General features: G+C 44.8%; 1 protein-coding gene across 6 annotated transcripts in view; it reads left to right on the top strand.

The window, feature by feature from the left end:
* The window catches only part of SH3PXD2A (SH3 and PX domains 2A), a 246,473-nt gene that overhangs the window by 82,439 nt on the left and 142,531 nt on the right, over positions 1-21,503 (top strand). For all 6 annotated transcript variants that reach the window (XM_021536306.2, XM_021536305.2, XM_021536308.3 and 3 more), the window contains one exon: positions 16,792-16,868. In XM_021536306.2, the coding sequence (XP_021391981.2) occupies positions 16,792-16,868 (77 nt within the window). The remainder of the gene's footprint in view (positions 1-16,791; positions 16,869-21,503) is intronic.

The following is a 21,503-nucleotide window of genomic DNA, read 5'->3' as shown; positions in this document are numbered from 1 at the left end:
AGGCAGGGAACTTCCCACTGGCATATGGGAGTCACAAACTGGTCTTTTTCTGTATCTTGGAGAAGGCAGTGAAATCATCCTCCCCAAGAACATGATTATTTTGGGTGAGCAAGTGAAAGATCTCAAGAGCAGGTCTCAGGCTGACCTAGGGAAGCAGCTGGCTTTTCCGCCTGGAGTGTTCAAATTATTGCAGAGTAGTTTTACAGTGTGAAAGGCTCCAGCAGGAAATTTTCAGAAGAGCCCAAGTGTCATCTGACCCCGACTCCTGTTTGTGAAGTGTCAGTGTGTTCCTGGTGTGTGTTTGTGCATGTGTTTGGAAATTTGACTTCTGTTTCAAATTGGTTAGCTATTTTAATACAATGGAAGGAAAGCTATCACCCCAAGTGGCAGTAGGCTTGCAGGAAAAGCTGTATTTACCCATGGACCCTTGGGGAGAGGGGATAATCCTCTTCAGTCTCATTAACTTCTGTCTCTTGCTTCTGTCCTTGCACGTAGCTTGTTTCCGGCAGCTTCTCTTGGCTTCCTCAGCCCCACAAGCCACACTCAGGTTCTTGTGGTGTTGCAGAGTAGCCAGTGCAGGTGTTTGTGTCCCTTTCTGGGAGTCCTTTGGGTCCATCTCAATGCCAGCACGTGATGAAGGGGCTGTCAGACTGTCCCTTCCACACTTATCTCTTTTTTTTGCTCTCCGCTGTGGCTGGGAATGGTAGCTGTCCCCCGGGCTCACTGATGCTCCATGTGTTTCTAATCTGGCGGTGCAGCCGGGCTGGTTTCTCACTGGCAGCAATGAGACGCCAGCTCTGATGTCTCTGACTTCGGTTCTGGTCCGTACGAGTCCTAGGGGCCAGACTCTGTTCTCATTAATGGCTTTTCCATTTGGAAATACGTCCTTCCCTTTCCACAGTGTTTCCCTATTGCAATGTCTGGAAAGGGCCAAGAAAAAATTTTTTTCTTTTTCCCATTTGCAATGCCTGGGGGCTCTGGGTGTATGCTGGGGTTCGTTACTGCTGCAGGTTTCCTGGGGGTTATAAGATGATCTAAAGCAAGCTGACTGGTTGATCTGATTCAGAAGTGACCCTCCTGAATCACTCCCAGGGAGCTGAGCTGTCTCAAGATCTGACTGCAGGAGACTGATCTGCTTGTCATTAAAAAGAAAATATTCTGTATGTCCTCAAATTATCAGAAATTTGTTAAATTCTTTGGTTTTGTATTTCCAAAAAGCTCATGTCAGTGCCCTCTTTTTCAAGTAGTAGTTACTAAATTAATCTCCAGTGCAGTATCTGAAATGCACCTGTTTTTCCCTCTTGGCACATGAACAAAAATTTATAAAATATGAGCTAAAATAAGCAGTGTGGAAAACAATCATCCAGAGAAAAATTTTAAAAACCTGACTCCTGCACAAGACAAACACCTGTGAAAAAGATCCATTTGGTACTTTTTGTGGATAAATAGCATAAAAAATGAAGTGGTAAGTAAGACCTAAACTTTTCTTCATGTCATAAACGTACTGAATATGCATCCTCCTTTCTTGTCATAGTGCATTGGAGAGGTGATTGTGGATGGTCAGAGAAGGTGAGGAGACTCTGCTTTGGAGGTCTGTAACTACAGGTTAAACAGACATCCCCATTAGTGCCATAGATAGAGATGATTGTACCATGAATCAAGGCAATGGATTTGCTGGTCTCTTTGAGTTCTCATGCTGTGTTTCTGTGATTTGGTTCTTTGGAGCCACACACTGAAAAGGTCATGATGAAGATTAATTCAGAGTGTATAGCAACTGGACGTGAAAGGGTTGTAAGACTTAAGTTGTGGATGTAAGATCTCAGCCTCAAAAAGAGGGATTTTAGTCTACCCAGTAATAGAAACTTGTCAAAATGTAATTTTTTTCCTAAGCTGCTTCTGGTTTTTAATCAAAACTTCATGATTTCTGGACAACACCACTCTGATTTGTAAGTGGCACCAGTATAATTTGTGTCACCACAACACCAGTCCCTCAGCTGCATGTGCTCTTTCAAGTGCACATGTATGAATACTGCATTCAGAAAGCCTCCTCTCACAGAGCAATCATTGTAGCAATTGCAAGAAATAGTTTTATTTCTTCCTTCTTGTATGTCTAAAGGAAAAAGCCCAATCTTTCAAATCCATTTGCAGCCACATGGTTTTATGTAACTCAACAGGAAATACTCTTTTGTCTGTCTTGTGGATGAATGTAGGGGAAGGTTCTGCTGCATCCTGTGGGCTTTTGGGTGCCTGAGAAATTTCTCTGCTGGTCTCCACTGGTCCCACTTTCTTTCTCTTTCCATACCCATCCCTGCATTCACAGGACCTTAGTAACAGTTGAAACTGGCCCACCATTGCTGTTGCAAGTGTAGCATCAGCAAGCTGCTGAGCAGGCAGCCTTTGATGCTCTGTATTTCTTTCAGTCAGGTAATTTTGTGATATGACCTGGACTTTGTTTTGCACAGGTACCCAGTGTTAATTCAGGTGCTTGTCACTTCCCTGCTATTTATTAACCTGTTCAAAAGTCACAGAGGCATTTGGTTTTGAAAAAACAGATCTCAGGGACTGTCTTGTATTTGTACTGTGGCTGGGACACTGGGTTTCTTCTCTGGGAATAAATACTTTGGAAAATACCTTCTGATTCTTTGCAAGATAACCACTCCTCTTCAGCTGTCTCTTCTGCCCTCATGCTTCTAGTTGGGAAGTGGCATTTCCACCATGTTGATCTCCAAGAAGAGAACCCACTCTTACCTTGTACAGGGAAAAAGTGAGGGCTGGTTCTCCCTAAATCAGCATGGAAAAATATTATGCGGGGTGAGGCTGAATTCCATCCAAACATAAATAGAGTAGCATGCCCCAGAATATCTTCTTGGCCTAAATCTTGCTCAGAAGTCGAAAGTCCCAAGTACCAATAAAGTCACTGACTAATGAACATTACTCAGTTCCTTTGGGTGCTTGGCTAGGGGCACTCATAGTTTCCAGTCATACGATTACTCCTTTTTTTACTTTAAGCCATCCTGTTTTTCTTTAGTCTTTCAGCCTTAAAGAAATACTGAGTAACTCTGTTTCTGCTTCTTAATGGCAAAGTCAAGGTATTTCAGAGACATGGATCTTTTCCTGCTACCTGGAAACACCTTCTTTATCTCAGTGCCAGCTGATGTGTTAGTTTCCTGGTTTGTTTTTCATCACCTTTTCCGAGTCTCTCTTTCTCACCCCCTTTTCCACTGGAACCATAAATAAGTTGGGATTTTCCAAGAAGTGGAGATGAATCGGCACCAGGACATCTGCTCAGCACAATTGTGAGACAGAGAGGGATTAAAATCTAAACCTGAAGTTTGGCAAATGATTTCAGTAAAAGCTTTAGGGAAGGCCAGCCCCAGTTTCTGGACAGCTCCTTCTTCACTGCCAATGGAGGTACAAAGAACATCCAGCTTCCAGACGAGTCATTAGCCTGGCACATGAGGAACCTTCAATTCTTTGTGATGTCTTGCAGGAGTTTACCTGCAGGAATAAATGTCTACATGGTACGTGAGACCTGTGAGTCCTTGAGCTGCCATTGACTCCTTGTCCTGGGTCATTCAGAGCTGCAGCCCTGCACCAGCATTTAGTTCTTGCAGCATCCAGTGTTGTCTCCCTGCACCTCCTGCCCGGGGTTGTCTTTGGATGGGCAGTGACTCTGCTGAGAGGTCTTGCACTTCTGTAGCAAATGGAACTTCTGGTATTGTGATTTCAAGTGTGCAAACATTGCATCAGCTAAATTCACTCCTGTTGTACCTGAGATGCAGGTTACATCTAAGGACCACGACTCTTTTAGGAAGTTGTGTGGCTTGGAAACTTGTTTCTCACATTCAAATCAGAATGTGGGTTCATGGTGGCTTGAACTGGATCTCTGAGAGCAGTCCTGAGTGGCAGATGAACCATTTCACCTGACATGGGTCCAGGTGATCTGTGTTGGCAGGTGAAGGGATATGTGCTGCCTGCTTCCTAAATAAAATAATTTATTTTTCACGGAACTAACACCAAAGTATCTGTGGACTGTACAGCAGCTGCCACTGAAATTTATGGGGATGTAGTTTCTGCAATAATAATCTACAATTCCTGACACCTGCCAAAATCCCATTCTGTGGCTGTGCCATGTTGATATATTTGACTTTATGTCATTGTGGGAATTGCATACAAGTATCACCCACCAGTGACATACCTTCATCTGTGGAATCTAGCACAGTGAATCTTGTATGGCAGCACTACACCTCAGATTGTGAGTAGGGATAAAGAAGAATCCCACATCCAATTGACCATGGCAAATCCAATTGAAACTGAAAAGGGATATTTTTCCTCCCATTAGGCAGAATGTGATTAATTTCCCATGTGGAAAATTGTTCAAGACAGACGTACTCGTAAATTATGGCTTAAGAGATCCTATTACTTCCAGATCCATCAAAACCTACTGTGCCTCCCAAAATAGCAGTAAGAAGATAATTTTATTAACAGCCTTTCTTGTTATTTGATGTATGACTGACATAGGTTGTAACGTTATTTTCTGCCAGTTTGGAGCCTTCATTTAAGGATGGATGCTTTGGCATTTGTGGAGATTAACAACAATCCTTGGTTTCTGACATATGAAATAAAAATGTTACAGAAAAGTTTTTAAAATAGGGGATTGAAAGCTAATAGGTGTCAATGAGCCCACATTTTAAAACAATGCATCCTCTAGGGATGAGGACTTAAAAACTTCCTATCTGAAAAGATACACAGATTTACTGGCAGGGATTCTTGTATGACCTGGTCTAGGAGGTGCTAGAGGCATAACTAACTTGGCTAATCATTAAATTAACTATGCTAGATAGTTAAATTTGGAGCTGACTGAAAAACATTGGAGGTGGATCTCATAATATACATGGTAAAAAGGCAGGTTGGTGGTGGTAAGCACAAAGCAGTGGAGAGGGCAGAGGGGAGAAGAACCATTGCAATCTAGGAAGGAGATTTCTGTAGCTCTGAGGGTATTTCCATGAAAACTGCAGCTCAACAGTCAGCAGCAGTCAAAAAGCCGAAAGTGGTGCTAAAAAGAATTAGGCAAAGAATGGGGAACAAAACACAGAGCTTCAGTTGTGAAAATCCAAGATTTCCCCAGATTGTGAATATTGTGCGCAGGTCTGTGTTGCCTCTCAGAAAATGTACACAAAGTAAGTGCTGAGAAGGATGACAGAGGTGATTACAGAGGGGAATTGGGTTTTGTAGAACAGGAGTAAATAGACTAAAAGTCTTCAGTCTGAACAATGTGATGGTTGGGGTAGAGTAGAAGTTTGTGAAATCACCAAAAAAATTGAGAGTGAGGAAAACAGGATTTATTTTATTTCTCAGAATGCAAAAACCAGGTGCAGCCTGTGAAATCTGAAAAGCAAGCTTAAAGTGAACAAAAGGAAGTATGAAATCACAAGCTGTGTGATTAAATTATGAAATTCATTTCCAGAGGACTCTATAGGGACCACAAAATCTGTAGGTTCAAAATGCACTAGAGCAGTTTCTGTAGGATGAAGCCAGCATTGGTTGCTAAAAGTTATTTTCTACTTCCCAAAATGTCTAAGCTCTGCTGTGCAGGAGCAAAAAGTGTGTATCAGGAGAAGGATCCCATTACATATACCTTCTTCTTGTCTGTCTTCTACTGTCCAATCTTGTAGACAGGGAGCTGGATTACAGAGTAATCCAGTTTGCTTAACCAAATGCAGCACCCCTACGCCTCTGCAACAAAGTGAATTAAATCTTCCGTCCCTTTTTAGTGTGTAATAAACACTAGGGGAGCTGCATTCTTGAATTGAGCTGAACACATAGATAGTGATCTTCCATGTAGAGCTGGAAGAGATGGCATCTGTCCATTCTTGACCTTCTACTGGGAGACCACAAGTCTGCAGGCTGGACCACCTCAGAGGGGTTACCTGAGGTACCCAATAGTGTGACTTTATAACTCCATCCAGACCTGAATAGCACTGCACACCAGGACACAAAGGACGACAGCATTTGGGGAGCTGCCATTCCTGTGCGGTGGCACAGGGAGAGAAAGACAGGTTTGTTTGTGGGGTGGATTTTGTTAGCAGCCAGTCCTGTTTGGCGGCTCAGTGTCTCTGTGGCTTCAAATGCAATTAATCAGGGCCCAAAAGGGTAATTGCCAGTTCACATTCCTAATTCAGATTTCTGTACCTATTCATGTTAATGTTTTTTTTTTAATTTAGCAATAAAGTTGGGGTTGTTTTCATGTTTTCATGCTGCTGGCCAAGCGATCCTCATTAAAAATAAAAAAACAGCAAAACATTAGTTTCCAGTTCACCTTTTTTTCTTTTCCCTGGGAAATGAGAAACCCATATTAAATGTGAAAGGGAAACAAAAGTGTGCATGGTCCTAGGGTCCTGGTGTCACCTTGGCTGAAGACACTTATCCTTTCACGGGGTGAGTAATTGCTCAGAGTATAAATCTCTGAAAGAGGCTTTTTATTCTGCAGTGGGCAAAGCTGTTGACATCTGACAGTGCTGTTTCCTCCTTTGATCACACATAAGCACCTTGCTGAACCCAGGCGAAGGCAGCTGGGGAAAGCTGGGGTTGATCAGCATCCTGAGGTCCAGGGCAGCAGCTCTGTCCTCTTGCAGCCTTAACACTGCATTTACTTGCACGTGGAGGAACTGAGAGGAATTTTTCAGATTGTCCTCCACTGTCTTCTGGCAGCAGCAGGCACTGCTGGTGCCAAGTCACACTTGAGTGTAGTTTGCATTAAGTGGCCTGAGCTGGGAGCAGCTGACGTGCTCATGCACGAGGAGCTGGGTGTGAAGGAGGCTGGTTATCAGATAAGTAATTATAAAATCATTTCCCTGTTCCTGTGCATCGGCTGAGCTGTGATAAGTGCTGGTGTGAGCGCTCGGAGTCGTGCAGCCGAGGTGGAGCAGCATCAGTGAGCTTTGCTGTCCCCAGGAAGCCAAGTGACCAACGCTGGCTCATGTTGGTGCAGTCTCCTTGTGCCATGTGGACCATCGTGTCCCTCCCTGCCTGCCACAGGGGTGGGTTAGCCTGTGTGCATCAGCTGGGAGGCAGGGGCAGTAGGGGCGGCTCCGTGGTCAGGAGTTGGGGAGGAGGTGCTGCTGGGTGGCCTGGCCACAGACCTGACCCAAAGGCTGTTTCATCAGGCAGTGTGATGTGCTGGGTTGACCTTGGCTGGACATCAGGTGCCCATAAAGCTGCTGTATCACTCTGCTTCTCAGCAGGACAGGCCTGGGGAAATAAGATGGGAAAAAACAACTTGTGGGTCAAGATAAAGGCAGTTTGATAAACTGAAAGCAAAGGCCACATGTGGAAGCAAAGGAAAATGAAAGATTTATTCTCTACTTCCCATCAACAGGCCATGTCTGGCCGCTTCCCTGGAAGTGGAGTTTGATTATGTGTAATGGTTACTCTGGAAGACAAGTGTCATAACTTAATGAATGCCCCTCCTTTCTCCTCCTTTCTCTCAGCTCTTACTGCTGAGTTGATGTCATACAGTTTGGAATATCCCTTTGGTCAGTTTGGGTCAGCTGTCCTGGCTATGTTTCCTCCCAAGATTTTGCCCACCCCAGCCTTCTGGTGGTGGTGATGGCAATGTTAGACAGCTGTGAGGCTGTGTGAGTGCTGCTTCTGGAGCAGCCAAAACACTGGGGTGTTATAACGCCTTTCTAGCCACAGGTACAAAGCACAGCACCGTGCTCTGCTGCTATGGGAAAAACCATCTCCAACTTAGCCAGGTCCCATGAATACCTGTGGGCACAAGTCCCAGGTGGGTTATTGCACTGCAGGCTCAGAGGAGGCAGGACAAAGGGTGCAGGTCTGGCTTTGAAGTTAGCACAGGTTGGTGCAAAGGTGACTGCGCCGGTCAGAGCCCCAGTGTGTGCCTATTTCCCTTCTAAAGCACAGAAACTGTGCTTTGAAGTGCATGCTTTGTGAGCCTTTGAAACAGCAATAGCTTTATCAGGGATCAGACCAGGCAGAGAGAAAATCCCTACCAGAGATTGTCTTAATAACACTTAAAAGTAAGACATATTGAAGAGATGTGTCTGGAACCAGAGGATGATGTCTGTGGTTTGAGCTTCTTGATGAGATTCTTGACTCAAGGGCCAGCCAGTTTTGGTCTGGCTGTTGTTCAGCAGCTTCTTCTGTACCAGCTGTCATCTAGTGAAAATTCAGCTTAAAACTAGTCAGCAGTTTCACCTGAAGGAATCCAGGAGAGCACTTTGATTTAGGAAACAAGAACAGTGCTCTGTTTCGCGAAGCATTGGGGATTTCATTTCTTACTAAAGCTCTCTGAAATCCTAGCTGCTGAGTTCCAGTCTCTGACAAGCACAGACATCTAGTTTGTTTGCTGACATATTGTTTCTTTGTTTAATTTCTGTGTTAATTGGTGCCTTCCAAATACCACAGCTGCTTTGTGGAGCAGTGCCTATCTGACTGCTGAATTTCACCTCCTGCAGTACGGAACACGTGTAAACTGGCAGCTGACTTAATCAAGGTCTTCTACTGGAAAGAGTTTTGCCTCTTTTGTGGCAGAAATGTAGCATTTGTTTTCAATTAAAATAAATGAACAGGAAGATTTTTCTGGCCCTAGATAGCAAGGTAGATGTATTTTCATTCTATGTGTGATCAGCAGAGGGATCTAGGGACTGCCTCTATGGCTTTCATTAGGGTGTGCTCATTTTGTGACCTTGTGAAGCCACCTTTGCATCCCTACCCCTCAATTTCCACTTGCAATGTTCCTGTAAGAACACACGCTGTGGCACCGCGTTATTGCATGGCCAGCCTCCCTGTAATAATAACTTTGATCTACGTGGTATGAGTGCAAATATTGTTTTATTCACAGCTCCAGTTCTCAACCAGCTTTAGGGTGGAGTCTCCCAAGCACTATTATTGCCCATCACGCCAGAGGATGTGGCTGGGACCTTACTGTGCTTTTCCAGTGTAGTTTGGCAGGGGTGTGGAGCACATCCAACTCCCTGCAGTGACCCTGCTGTAGGGTCTCTTACCCCAGTGGATGTAGCCCAAAGGCTCCCTGTTGGCAAGGCTGGAGCTGGCCCAGGGCCTCTGAAGTAGTCTCAGGCTTAGTGTCACACCAACTCCTGCATGAATGACAGGTCTCACCAGGCAGTGTAAATGTTTTAATAGGCTCTGTTCCTTAAGGCTCCTGCTTTAAAAGACTGAGGTGGGACCATATGGTTCTTTCCTGAAGGTCTATACCACTTAGTGTCAGTAAGAAGACACCTAGTGACTTTACCAGACCCCAGTGAGCAAGGTGATACTTGATGTGGGTTTGGAAAGAGCAGAGGCAGAGTTTTGTTAGTGTAGTTGCAGGGACATGGTCTTGTCCTTTAGGAAGAGTATTTTTTATGGTTAAAGTGGAACAAAGGCACTTGAGAGTCTCTTTCCTTGTCCTTCTCAGGAGTCAGGCACTGAAGTAGCTCAGATGAAACAACTGTTTGCACCAGCAAATGTGTAATACCCACAGGAACTGCTCCTTCCCAAAACTGTTGGGCCAACATACAGTGACCCACATCACCACAACACTGCCCAGGATGTGAAAGGTATCCTGGAACATGGCTTTGCAGACTGTGGAGCCCTAATGATTTGGAAATCACAGGTTAGGAGCCACTAACTACCTTTGCCAAGGTAGGACAATGGCGCCAGCTGATACAGGAGGAAAACCAAATATTTCAGCAGTGAGATGTAGTGGTTGATGCTTCTCTGTTTCTCAGTTTGGTGCAGTGTTTAGATAGTTTGATTATTATTTAAGCCTCAGTGGTTTTGCACATTAAGTGACTTAATCCTGGGTATTTGGAAATGGATCTTTTTGGAGTATGTTCAACAAAATGAAACAAAGAGTGCAGTGGATGTGATTCTTAGGGGAGAAGCATGCATAAATAAGGATGATGCTTTGGATCTGCAGAGGCTTTCCTGGTTTTCTGTGCCTTTTGCTCACAGCGTAGCACAGATTATGTGGGGAGCAGGACACTCCTGCATCCTGTGTGTGAGAAAGCCCTCCTGTTTTCCTAAGGCATCATTTCTCAGGTGTTTTGAAAATTTGACCCTCTTTTGGCTCCTTGTCTATACTGGACTGGGAATTATCATGGGGTTGGTTCCTCCAGGTGAGGGTGTGCTAGCTGCTGGCTGCAGGTGTGAGCACACTCCTCCCTCTGCCCTCAGACACACCGACTGCTTTCTGCAATTAAGAGCTCTTGGCTGTTTGCAGGATAATGCAGCTCTTGCAACCAGCAATTACACACAAGTCCACTTTCTCCCTTGGAGAAGCTGAGCTGTGTAGTTCAAGGAGGCACCGATTTCACTGCAGAAATTGAAGACTTGGCCCACTGAATCAACACTTGCAACATTTTACAACCACCCACAGACTGGGAAGTTCAGTTTTAAGGGTTCTGGGGACTAGTGCTTGTACTGAGATCATCTTGTGTGGTGTAGATGCTTTACTTTGCTGTTTTCTGGTGGTAAAGTTTTACTGATGGGTCTCTGTGTTTGCTGGTGCTCACAGACCAATGCACAGGGAACTGCCCCACAGTGAAAAAATGGAAAGGATAATTTTGTTTAACTGCTGCCTCCCCTTTCCAGACCAAACTCTATCATTTGCCTACACCATGATTCCTGCTTTGCTTTGGAGAGGTGTGAGATTTGCAGCTGGGATATCTGAAGAGATGATTACAGCAGCAATGGGTTGTTTGGGTCATAGCAGCAGGACACAGAGCAAAATGAAGTAGCTCTTAGTTTATGCAAAAATATTCTACAAACATAGCTTGAGATCTGCACCCCATGGCCCCCATCTGTCACTGCTGAATTTCAGTGTCAGTGCTCATGGTTTTTCTCCTTCCAGCTGTGCCTGATGCTTAAATTCACAAAGTGTGTACTAGCAAAGCTGCTCTGGAGCTGATGCTGTTGTCCCTGGAGGATAATAGCCACCCCTCCGACACCAAACCAGCCAGGTTCAGAGGTGGGAGCTCTTTGGAAGGGAATGCAGCCTCGCCACTTGCCTGGTTTTGGTTTCCCTTTCTAATTATTCATGTAAGGGCATATTCTGCTTATCACTTCTAATGGAGGAAGATTTCTCTTCCTGGTGATACTCTTTTATACCAACCATGTTACTTCTCATGCTTTATTGCTTCTCAGGGATTTTCTTTAACATTGCAGCTTATGCACATTAACAACAGGATCCAAGGGCAGGAGGACACTGTCCCCACCATCCCCCACATCTCAGGGCAATATTGTTGTTGTTGTGTGGCTTTCCTGGCTGCCCCATCTGTCTCCATCACCTCTTGTCACCTTCCATAGTAATTCCTGCTGATTAGCAAAGGCCTTTATCAGCTGAGGCTCTTTGGCAAAACAAGTTCAGCCAACAGTTCTGACTCTGTCACAAGTTTCTACTTATTAAAAAAGTCCTTCCCCCTCCCACTGGTGGAAACACTATGAATCATTTCCCTCCCCTTTCTTTGTCAGGAGCAAATGCCATCAGTGTTAGAACCCTGGCATTGACTTTCTGACTCCAGGAAATCATGGGTGAAACAATCCATGGAAACTGGAATCCCCATTTAAAAGTAAGATATTATTTTGTAAGGAACACACCTCCCTTCAGGCTGCTCTCAGATTGCCATCTGATTGACAATCACACGTACTTCCATGAGAAAAATAAATGTTCTGTTCTATTCCATAGCATTGTGCTATTGATTTGTCTATTTTACAGTGCAAGGTGGCAGTGCATGTTTAAATGCCCCATTTGGGAGATAGATTGTGTGTCAGGTGCCTGAGAGTTTTGGCAGGACCCTGAGGTGGATGTCACAGCTTAAATGGGTTGAAGGGAATTTGTGTCATATTTGATTGCAGGCCTGTGCTTATTTGGTGTATAAAAATAATTCAAACAGCCATGTGTAAGAATTAGAAGCCTTCATAAAAATACATGAACAGCAAAATAGTTTTAGTTACACAAGAAGAAGCTTCTTAGCTCAAAAGGAGAAGCTGTAACTGCACGAGCGGTAAATTTTTTATTTTTGTTTACTGCAACTGATGCAGTGGAACTGCCAGAAGAGTCTGACCTCACCTCCCAAGTACCTCTGAGAAGCTGATCTTGGGTTACACATATTGCTTGGCAATACATACAGACTTCATGCCTCCCAGGTTTGCAGGTAACAAAGGCAGAGAATCAACAGCCCAGTAACAAGAACAACACGAAGAGGCAGAAGTAGGAGCTCTTTCCTGCTCCTGGGAGACAGAACTGACAGAACCTCTACAGCTGCATCTTCTGTAGTCAAGGCATCACATGTCTCTTTTAAACGTAAATCAGATGAGACATCAGAGTACTTTTAATGCTCCCATTAGTCTTCAGGCTGTCCACTGTAGAACGTTTATCATATGGCTTGCTTCATGTGCTGCATTCTGAAGTGTAGTGTTCTGAAGTGTGGTGATGGTGCTTGAAATTCAAGATTAAATGTCAGTATGCATTTGTCCATCCTGTCTTTGATAGTGTGTTTGGTCTCTTCTCAGTCTCTGGCAGAGGCTCTTTGCATCAAACAACCAATCCATCACCCAGACATACCTGGAAATGAGACTTGAGCTCAGCAATCAGAGAGTAAGACCAAGAGACGAATCTGTCCTCTGTCAGATTTGGAAGGGAGCTAAAAACAATTTCCCTGCTCCCTGTTGGCTGTGCAGCAGCTGCTGCTCACTGTCGGGCTCCAAGGGAGCAGCAGAGCTGGCAGCTCGGGACTGAGCCACTGGCACAAAGCTGGGCAGATCACAAAGGCATCCCTAGAAGGTCTCAAGGCCTGGATATGCAGCACCTCTCCTTGGCAGTGAAAGGTGTGATCAGGAGATTTGTTTTAGAGACTGTCTTAGAGCTTACAAATCACCAGTCAAGGTCAGTGGCTGCTGACAGCTGGCATCTGCTGTGATTGCAGGGACTATGTTCCATATGTCCCCCTTCCTGAAGAGGAAAGACAGGATTCTCTTGCTAGGCATCCCCTCAGGGACTTGCAGTGTTTCTTTGCCTGGTGGTGCCTGGTGCTGTCCTGCCTCAAGACCATGCTCCACAGTGTCACCAAGCTCCACAGGAGCTGGCCTTCTTCCCTGTACAAACCACATCCTTGGCTATTACAAACCATTAGGCTGTGGACCTGGTGTACCCGGCACAGGTCTGTGGGCTAATGGGAGCACCAGAGTGTTTGGATGCATTTAAACCACTTTGTTCTTGGGCCTCATGGCACTTGTTAAAAGTCTGTATTACTCCAAGTATGAGGTGATGCAGGAATAAAGTGATATTCTGAGGATACTTTTAAGCTTACAGAATCAGAAGCTGCCAGATAGACAATCTCCTGTATAGCTTTATTCTTCCCACTTTGTGCACCCATTGTGTATACAGGAGGAAACTTAGATCTTACAAGGGAAGAGGTGTGTGGTCGTGAAATTAAAGACTGCATATATATATATACACAGACACACACACAGATGAAGGGATTGCTTAGGATGTCCTCTACTATGTTAAACCTGATACTTTGCCTCTTATCCATATTAATTTCCTAGGAATAATATTTTCTTTAGAGAAAAAATGATAAAAATAAATACTGTTATCCTACATGAGCAGCAGGGCTGGAGCCCTGTCTTTCCCACGTCTTTCTTCCCAATTGCTGCTGTCTTCAGAGACTTTCCTAACGTATGCCAGACCTCCCTTGGCCCTGTCCAAGCCTGGCACACCAGTGAATGAAATATTTGCATGAGGCAGCGTCATCTCATGTAACCTTTGACTTCCCATCTGAATGGACACAGACTTCCTGTTCACTTCCTAGCTGGGCTGCAGCATGTTTAAAAGCCACTTATCCTTCTGTAAAATGGGGCTGTAGTGTCTGAGGAGGCTTAAAAGAGCTGCAGTAAAATTCAGGAGAGAGGAAGCAGCACTCTATGTACTCACAGAAAATAGGTCCCTTCCTTATATTCCCAGAGGAAAAGCCAAGTGGCACATAAACCACTGCTCCACCCTCACAAGGAATTGTCTGGGCTGTTCTGCATTTACCAGCCACCCTGGATCTTTTCCACTTGATGTTGGTGCTGGGCAAAATGTTCCCTTCCAGTGCTGTCCAGAGGGCTTCTTGCTGGCTGATGTGCTCCTGCTGCCCAGCTCTTTGCCTTCCCTGTATTTATGGTGACCCTATCTCCCTTGTTAGGCAAAGCTTTCCATTGATGGGGTCTGCACTCACTTGGAGAAGGTAAAGCATGTACAACCTGTGTCTCTCACAATTCCTTCCTTTTCCAGTTCTGTGGGACCTCCCTTGCTTTCAGAGGAAGAGCAGGAGAAAAGGGGGAGCTGGAGAGAGCAGTAGTAACTCACACTGGGTCTGCAGTGGTTCCTGCTGGTTGATTGTGGTGGCTTTGACTGAGCCCCTATCAGCACAGTCTGTCTTCCCAGACATAGGAAGAAGCTGGGCACTGGGGAAGCTGTCCCTCCTTAGAGGTACTTTGGTGACCCTGTCAGTGAGACTGCTCTGCCTGAAGACCTCCAGAATTTGTGAGGAGATCCCCTCCTTGCTGCTCATCAGAACTGGATATGTTTGCAGGGTGTCCTTGTTTTTCTTCTTGTTTCTTCTTTGTTGACTGACATTCCATGGTGCTCTAAAGTACCCAGTCTTCTCCAGATCTCAGCTTTGAATGCCATACTGGACTGGGCAGCTACAGATCTTTCCCACTGGCTTTGTCGAGCCTTTTCCAGTTTCCAGTAGTAGAAGGAGAATCTTCCTTTTGCTGATGGGATTAAAGTGGAAGCACCTTCTGGGCTTTGTTTTGTCCTAGCACCACAGTTGCCTTGATATTTTCCATCTCCATTTAAGGACTGAATTAAGATTCATCATATCCTGGGGTCTTTTTTGTACTCTGTTTAATATAACATTCTTTATTATTACTTTTAGGAAAGCTGAGTTGCATTTACAGATCTTTGATGTGTTTAAATCTTTGCTTCCTTAATGTTTTTATATGGTCACCCGTTCAACTTTCGACTCATGGCTTGAACTGAAAACAGGAAAGCCAGAAAGTGAGAATGTTTCCAAAATTTAGTTTTCTCTTTGCAGTGTATTTATAAAAGTTGCAAAAAAAATTACCAAGATCTCCCACACCAGCATTTCTGGAACACTGAGAAAGGACCTATTCCTTTCTCTGTAGCTAGCCCTACCTCTTTCTGCCCCGAAAAAGCAGTTTATTGCAATTTTGCAGGATAAGTGAAGTGTGATCCTCAAGGCAGGTAATTTTCACCATTTACCAGACAGAGAAGCAGGAAAACAAGAATCTTTCAGTGTCCCGAGTAGGTCAGTGCAGTAGGATGGAAGTGTCACTTTCCTTCTCCAGCTGCTTTTGACTAAATTGCTCAAGCTGATGCAATTTGACTAAATTGCCCAAGATGATGCAATGTCTCAGACATCCATTGAAGACTTCCCATGACCACGAGGCATCACATCCTACAGGGATGGTTCAACATCAGCATAGTAATGAGATAACCACAGGCAACCCAGAGAGAGAAATTGATGGCACCAGGAAATGGCTTTACCTCGCAGCACAAACTGTTTTGTTGCCAGAACTGGGAATAAAGATAAACCACTTTCTCCTGTCTGAAACAAAAGGCTTTAACACCTTCCAGATTAGCAGCTATGGAGGAAAAGGCAACCAAAAGGGGCAGTGTCTGGGGGAGATTTAGAGCCTTTGCTACTGGCCTGTCAAAGGCTGCCATTTCATTAACCTCTCAGATTGTGTAATCAGATGAAGTCAAAGCCACATACTCAGATTTTGGATTTGATTTCATAGTCCAGTTTCTTATCTCACAATCTATGGATGAGTATCTTATTTGCCTGTTGGCAGAAGTTTGGAGCAGGGTGTGGTATAAATGTCGTGGTTTTTTATAGATGTTTCATGGACTAAATAATGCTGGCAGATACTGTTTTCCTCTACCACAAGGAGAACATACAATTTATTCTTGTCTCATTATATTAAAAGAAATACAGTACAAAAGGAAAAGGGAACCACCGAAAAAGGATATAAAGATACAATCCCTTCTAGCCAAAAAAATACCAACTCTATGACATCCTTGTGTGTGGGGAAACTCAGTTCCTAGATTATTTTGATAAACTTTGTTACAATCAGTTTCACACAAAACCCGGTTGTTTATTTAATCTTAACTGCTTGCAGAAATGTCATCCAGTAAGGACATGGAGGTTATTTTTTTTGTTTGTTTGTTTTAAAAAAAAGAGCTTGTGTATTTTTCTTCTGTTATTTGGTTTCTCTGTGTAGATTTATAAGGGCTCTGTCACCAACACTCTTGTATCTGCTTGTGAGCTGGGTGTGTGGTTTGTCTGCCTGGAAGGGCAGGAGCATCCACAGTGGGAGGCAGCTGAGTGGGGAGCAGATGGAGCCCAGTGGTGCTTCCTGCACAGCCAGCATGAACATGCCAAAGTGACCCTCAATTAGGAGCAAGTCATAACATAGTGTCAGTCCATTCCAGGATAGTGCCATCACTATAAGGGAACCAAAACCTTTTGTGTTACCTACAGGATGAAATCGGAACTTCCCCCCCCTTCCATAAGTCCCTGGGTCCCCTTCTGGAAGCTCACACAGGCAGGACTGTGGTGGCAGTCATCCAGATTTCATGCTGACAGCCATGGTTGGAGCCAGGGATGAAGTTCTCTCTGCCTGGTGCTGCTGTGTTGTCCCACATGGCAGGTGACACCCCTGACCCTCCCCTTTCATGTGTTCTCTCCTTAGGCAAGATCCTGTTCCGGAGGAGCCATGTCCGAGACGTGGCAGTGAAGAGGCTGAAGCCCATCGACGAGTACTGCAGGGTAAGGGCTCTGGGCAGGGCAGCCCTCCTGCCTGCTCAGGGGGGCTCAGGGCACCACCAGCACTGGCATTTCCCTGCTGGACAGTGCTGACATCCATCACAGGGAAGGATGGTCCTCCCAGTCACCACCAAGACTGCCAGGGCAGGTGGGAACAGGCTGCTGTTTGCTCCCACGGTCCTCACAGCATTTTCCTTGGCAAACCTTATGTACTGGTTTGGTGCCTCATCCACTCAGTAAAGGCTCTAAGCCTTGCCTGCCTAAAATGTGGATTTTATTTCTGCATCAGCCTCGATGATTCAGAAGCTAAGCAGGCAGAGTGGCACAACTAAGGTGGTGTTTTCTTCTGTTTTGTCTGTCTGTCCTCTGGTGCCACATGAGGGACAGTGGTGGCTGGTGCAGCACTGAGGGTGGACCTGTGTCTTCCAGGAGTGCTTCTCCTCATAAGTGAAAGCCTCGAAATGTATTGCTGCACAGAAAAGCATGACTCTGTTGAGAAGACTGTTAAGCCACCTTATCTTTTCTTTCTAAACTAGAGTTTATGATTTGATGATAATTCATTCTCTGTCAATAGAATAAATTCATTTCCTTAGGCAAGTAGGATTCCCAGTTTTTGCAGATGTATTGAGTCCATCAGCACATTATTTAAACCCCAGACTTCCTCTCTTATTTCCCTTGAGGTTTTCTTTCCATTTTTAGAAAGTCAGAGGAGCAGGTGGAGGGGTGAAAAAAGCATTCCCAAGAACTTCTCCAGTCAGACATTTGCTCATCCAAAATTGGAAGCAGATTGCCAAAGTGCCTGAGGCGTGCTGGGGGTGGTGGTGGTGGTGGTGAAACCCATGCCATCTGCACCCCCGGGGTGAGGAAGCTGCAATTAAAGTCTTCTCTCATGAGATCAGGCTTTTTTGTGTGACAATTAGTGTACTGTCTTCCTGCTGGCAGCCAAATGGCTCTTTCTGAAATATGTAGGGTCTCACTGGGTCCCCAGGCACCCTCCTTCAGACAGGAACTGCCGGCGACAGGAGCGGCGAGGGCTGGCTGACGTCAGGGTTCGCCCAGCAGATGCAAAGTGGGGAGAGCAGGGACTTTGTCACCCAGCAGTGAAAGCAGTGACCAGGGGCAGCTGGTTCTGTGGGACCCCATTGTCTATGCCCCAGACAGACCTGACCTGACCCAGCCAGGCCTGCTGGGGCTCCACTGGTCACGGCCAAGGGATGTGTTGTGGCTGAGGGCACATTCTCTGACACCGTGGTGCTGTGATTCCTGCTCTCCTTATTTCCTTTTTTCTCTCTTGGAGAAGTCTGGCTCAGGTCATAGAATCATAGAATGGTTTCACTTTGGTTCAGATCTTCTGCTGCTGCCCAGACATGGTTGGATACGTCCCTGAAGCCAAGCTGTTTACTTAATCCATATATTGATAGCTGCTGCTTTTGTGATCAGAGACCCTGCAGTGTTGGGTTAGCCCAGTTTCCCCCAGCCCAGTGTTTCCTGTCTCCAGTAGCAGCCACAGTGGTTCTCAGCACTGAGTATCACAAACCTTTAGTGACATCTCCAGAAAATTATTCCAGTAGTCTCTGGCACATACGTTTCTTGTGCTTGATGTAGTGTCTTTGTATTTCATTTGCAGTTTACTGTAATTTGTATTTAATTTGTCTTTGTATCCATTTTCTGCTTTTTCTACCTCTATCCAGTGGATGTGTTGACTCTTTAGAGAATTGTATGGAACTGTAGAGCAAAAGCATAAGTTTTGCATGTTCAGTCCTGCTTCTATAAGAGCGTAAAGCTTATGCCCCATGTTACTCCTGAAATGGGTAGGCTGACAAATTTGAAAAAATTAGAGAATTTTGCTGGAATAATGTGGGTGAAGCTGATGGAATGAATGTGACGTGGGTTAATAAAATGAATAAATAGAACAATAGACCTCTGTCCACTGGAATCTATGTGGCAGCAGAGGAGGGAGGCAGGTTCAAATGCAAAGTTCATAGCATTTTTTGTTTGCAGGATAAGAGTTTTCCATCCATTTTACCTGTCCTGGAAAGCTGAAGCACAAATGGGGGATGCAAATGTTTGACCATTTGTTGTCTTGTTTTTGCTGACTGTCTGTCAGTGTGGAAATTTGCATGGCTGACAAGCAGGTCTTACTCCTGCTGTGTGGATGTGTTTGTGGTTTCTGTGCCAGGAATAAGCAGAGGCTGTCTTAGAGTTTGTAGGGATACTTGGCAGTAAGGAGAGGTCTGCAGAAGATTCTGTATCAGAGGCATGATCCCTCTGGACCCTACGGCTTCGGGCTCTGTACCCCTCATGCCTGGGTTATTCCCAGTGCATTGTAGCAGCTTAGAGAAATGCCATCACAAAGGTAACTAAGCCAGTAGTTTTGCTAAGACTGCAAGAAACTTTGAAGTTGCAATAAAAACGAGAGGAGTGGGATACATGGGAAGATTTCCAGGAGTTTTCTCCATAAAAGTGCAGAGTCTGGATGTCCTTACTGGTAACCTGAGTGAGTTACCAAACAAACAGTGTTTTGCCAGTAAATGTGTGCTGCCCACTGGAATTAGTCTCTCTGGATGATTTCCCTCTTAACTGTAGGCTTGGAATTAGTTTAGTGTGATTTAAGGTCTTCTGGGCTCATTGGGCCTGATTTTCTAAATTTGTTTAGGAATTTTTGCCAATGTGAAAGAAAGAGCAACTTCATAGAGCTCCCTTCCCCAGAGGCATTTTATTTATGAGGCTTTTGATCTCTCAAACACACCTCTGGTGAGTGTTTGTCCAGTATGTACCATCCTGTCTTCAAGAAAGACCTTTCAGGTCAGTGGTTCACAAAACTGTCACTCTGTCCTTTCACAGCCCTCTGGGAAGACACAGGCCAGAATTTGCTGGCTCCCATATTTTTGTGTGCTGATCCTAATTGAGGGAAGCATCTTTGTGTAGGGAAGACCTTAAGATGCAACATCTTTGTCATAAACACTAACCTAGCCAGAAGCTCTTACATGTTCCAGTTACTTCCAAAACTGCACCCTCTTTCTTCCTTTACTCAACTCTTTATTTATTTCAACTTCTTCTCCAGTCTGAACCACCACCATGCATTCTTTATCCACTTCTCTGCCTGACTGTCAGTGTTTGCCATCCACCACTTCAGTGCTTTAGTTCAAGCTTGAGGTTGTCAGCCAAACAGAAAGTGTTTTTGTATAGATTAAACCATTTATTTATTTGTTCTCAGAAATTATCTGTTTTAATTGCACCTTTCCCCTTGCTGGGCTCATGAGCATTCCCAAACATCTGGCTCTAGTGACTAATGTTAATGAAATTATAAACAATTAGAGGAAAAGTAAGGGAGTCATAACTGTGCAGTATTGTGAACTGTGTACATGTATGCAGAGCTGGGAATAAACCCACTGGATATTAGGGATTTAAAAGCTGTGCATCTGAAGTGTCTCTAGAGGCTGTGTGGAGACAATGATTCACCCCTTCCACAGCTAGACACCCATGGCAGGTGGTAGAAAAAGCACCTTCTGAAGATGCTGCTCTTTCTCTAGCAATGATACAAGTTGATAGACAAGTGTGACCACTCTCCCATTTAAGACACATGAAGTTCAGTGGGGTGAATACCATTCTGTGCACATATGTGCTGTGCATCTCTACACATACACATCTCTGTATCAGTTTTTTATAAATGTATCTGCAAAAATGCAACCCACAGGACTCAACACCTCGTTAGGAGTGCCTGCAGGGTTTTATACCATGTGTTCCATGAAGCCTTTGAGCTGTGACACAGTCCCACGGAGCAGTTGCCAGTTCATGTAACCTTAAGCAATGAACCCCTGTTTGCACTTGGTGCTCTGCTGCCTTTGATTGCTGTGTGTGGCACACAGCAGCTTTGCACAGCAGCTTTCCACAGGTGGGCTGGTGCTCTGAGAGTAGCTGGCCATCCCCAGTACCAAGGGCTGCCTGCTCACACCCTGCCTAATGTTACAGCTTTTCAACAGCCTTTTGAGTCACCTGCTCAGCAAGACTGTAAGCTGTAATGTAGAGACAGACATCATCCCAGGCTGGAATGACACATAAAAGCCTATCTCCTGAGGATGTGTGAGGGCTGAGCAGTGCACGTCCGCCTGTGCACGCCAAGCAAGGAAACATGCTGTTACTGATAGTACTTGATGCTTGTGCAAGGCTGAGTTCTGCTTGCTGGCACTTTTTATCTCTCACCTTTCCTGTGCAAGTTCCTTGCTGTTCCTGGATGCTGTTTGTGTTTAGCTCTGGTTTTTACATCCCCAGAAGAATGTCACTCCCCTGTCCTTTCTGTCCTTTGGGTTCCTCCTGTCTTTACACTTCTTCCCTTGACCTTGCAGTCTTTCCTTCAGGCTGTTGCAGCTCTGCCCTGGAACTGTCTTGCTGGAAATGCCAGAAGCTTCCATTTTCCCCTTGCAAAGTGACAGTGATGTCCCTGATCTCCTCAGTACACTTTTTGTTTGCTCACCGGAATTGTGTTGGCTTTGATTTGTTCGTGTGAGAAGAGACATTTGTCTTGCTAAACAATGTCACTGCTCCCTCCTGCTATTCAAAATTTAATAGAAGGATCCTGATTGATTTTATACCCTTGGTTGCACTTTTTAAAACCATTTCTTAGAATTTTTTACTACT

This window comes from Lonchura striata, chromosome 7 (genome assembly GCF_046129695.1).
Source record: "Lonchura striata isolate bLonStr1 chromosome 7, bLonStr1.mat, whole genome shotgun sequence".
NCBI classification, from domain to species: Eukaryota; Metazoa; Chordata; class Aves; order Passeriformes; family Estrildidae; genus Lonchura; species Lonchura striata.
Note: the sequence above shows the minus strand (reverse complement) of the source record. Positions and strands in the feature narration are given on the sequence as shown.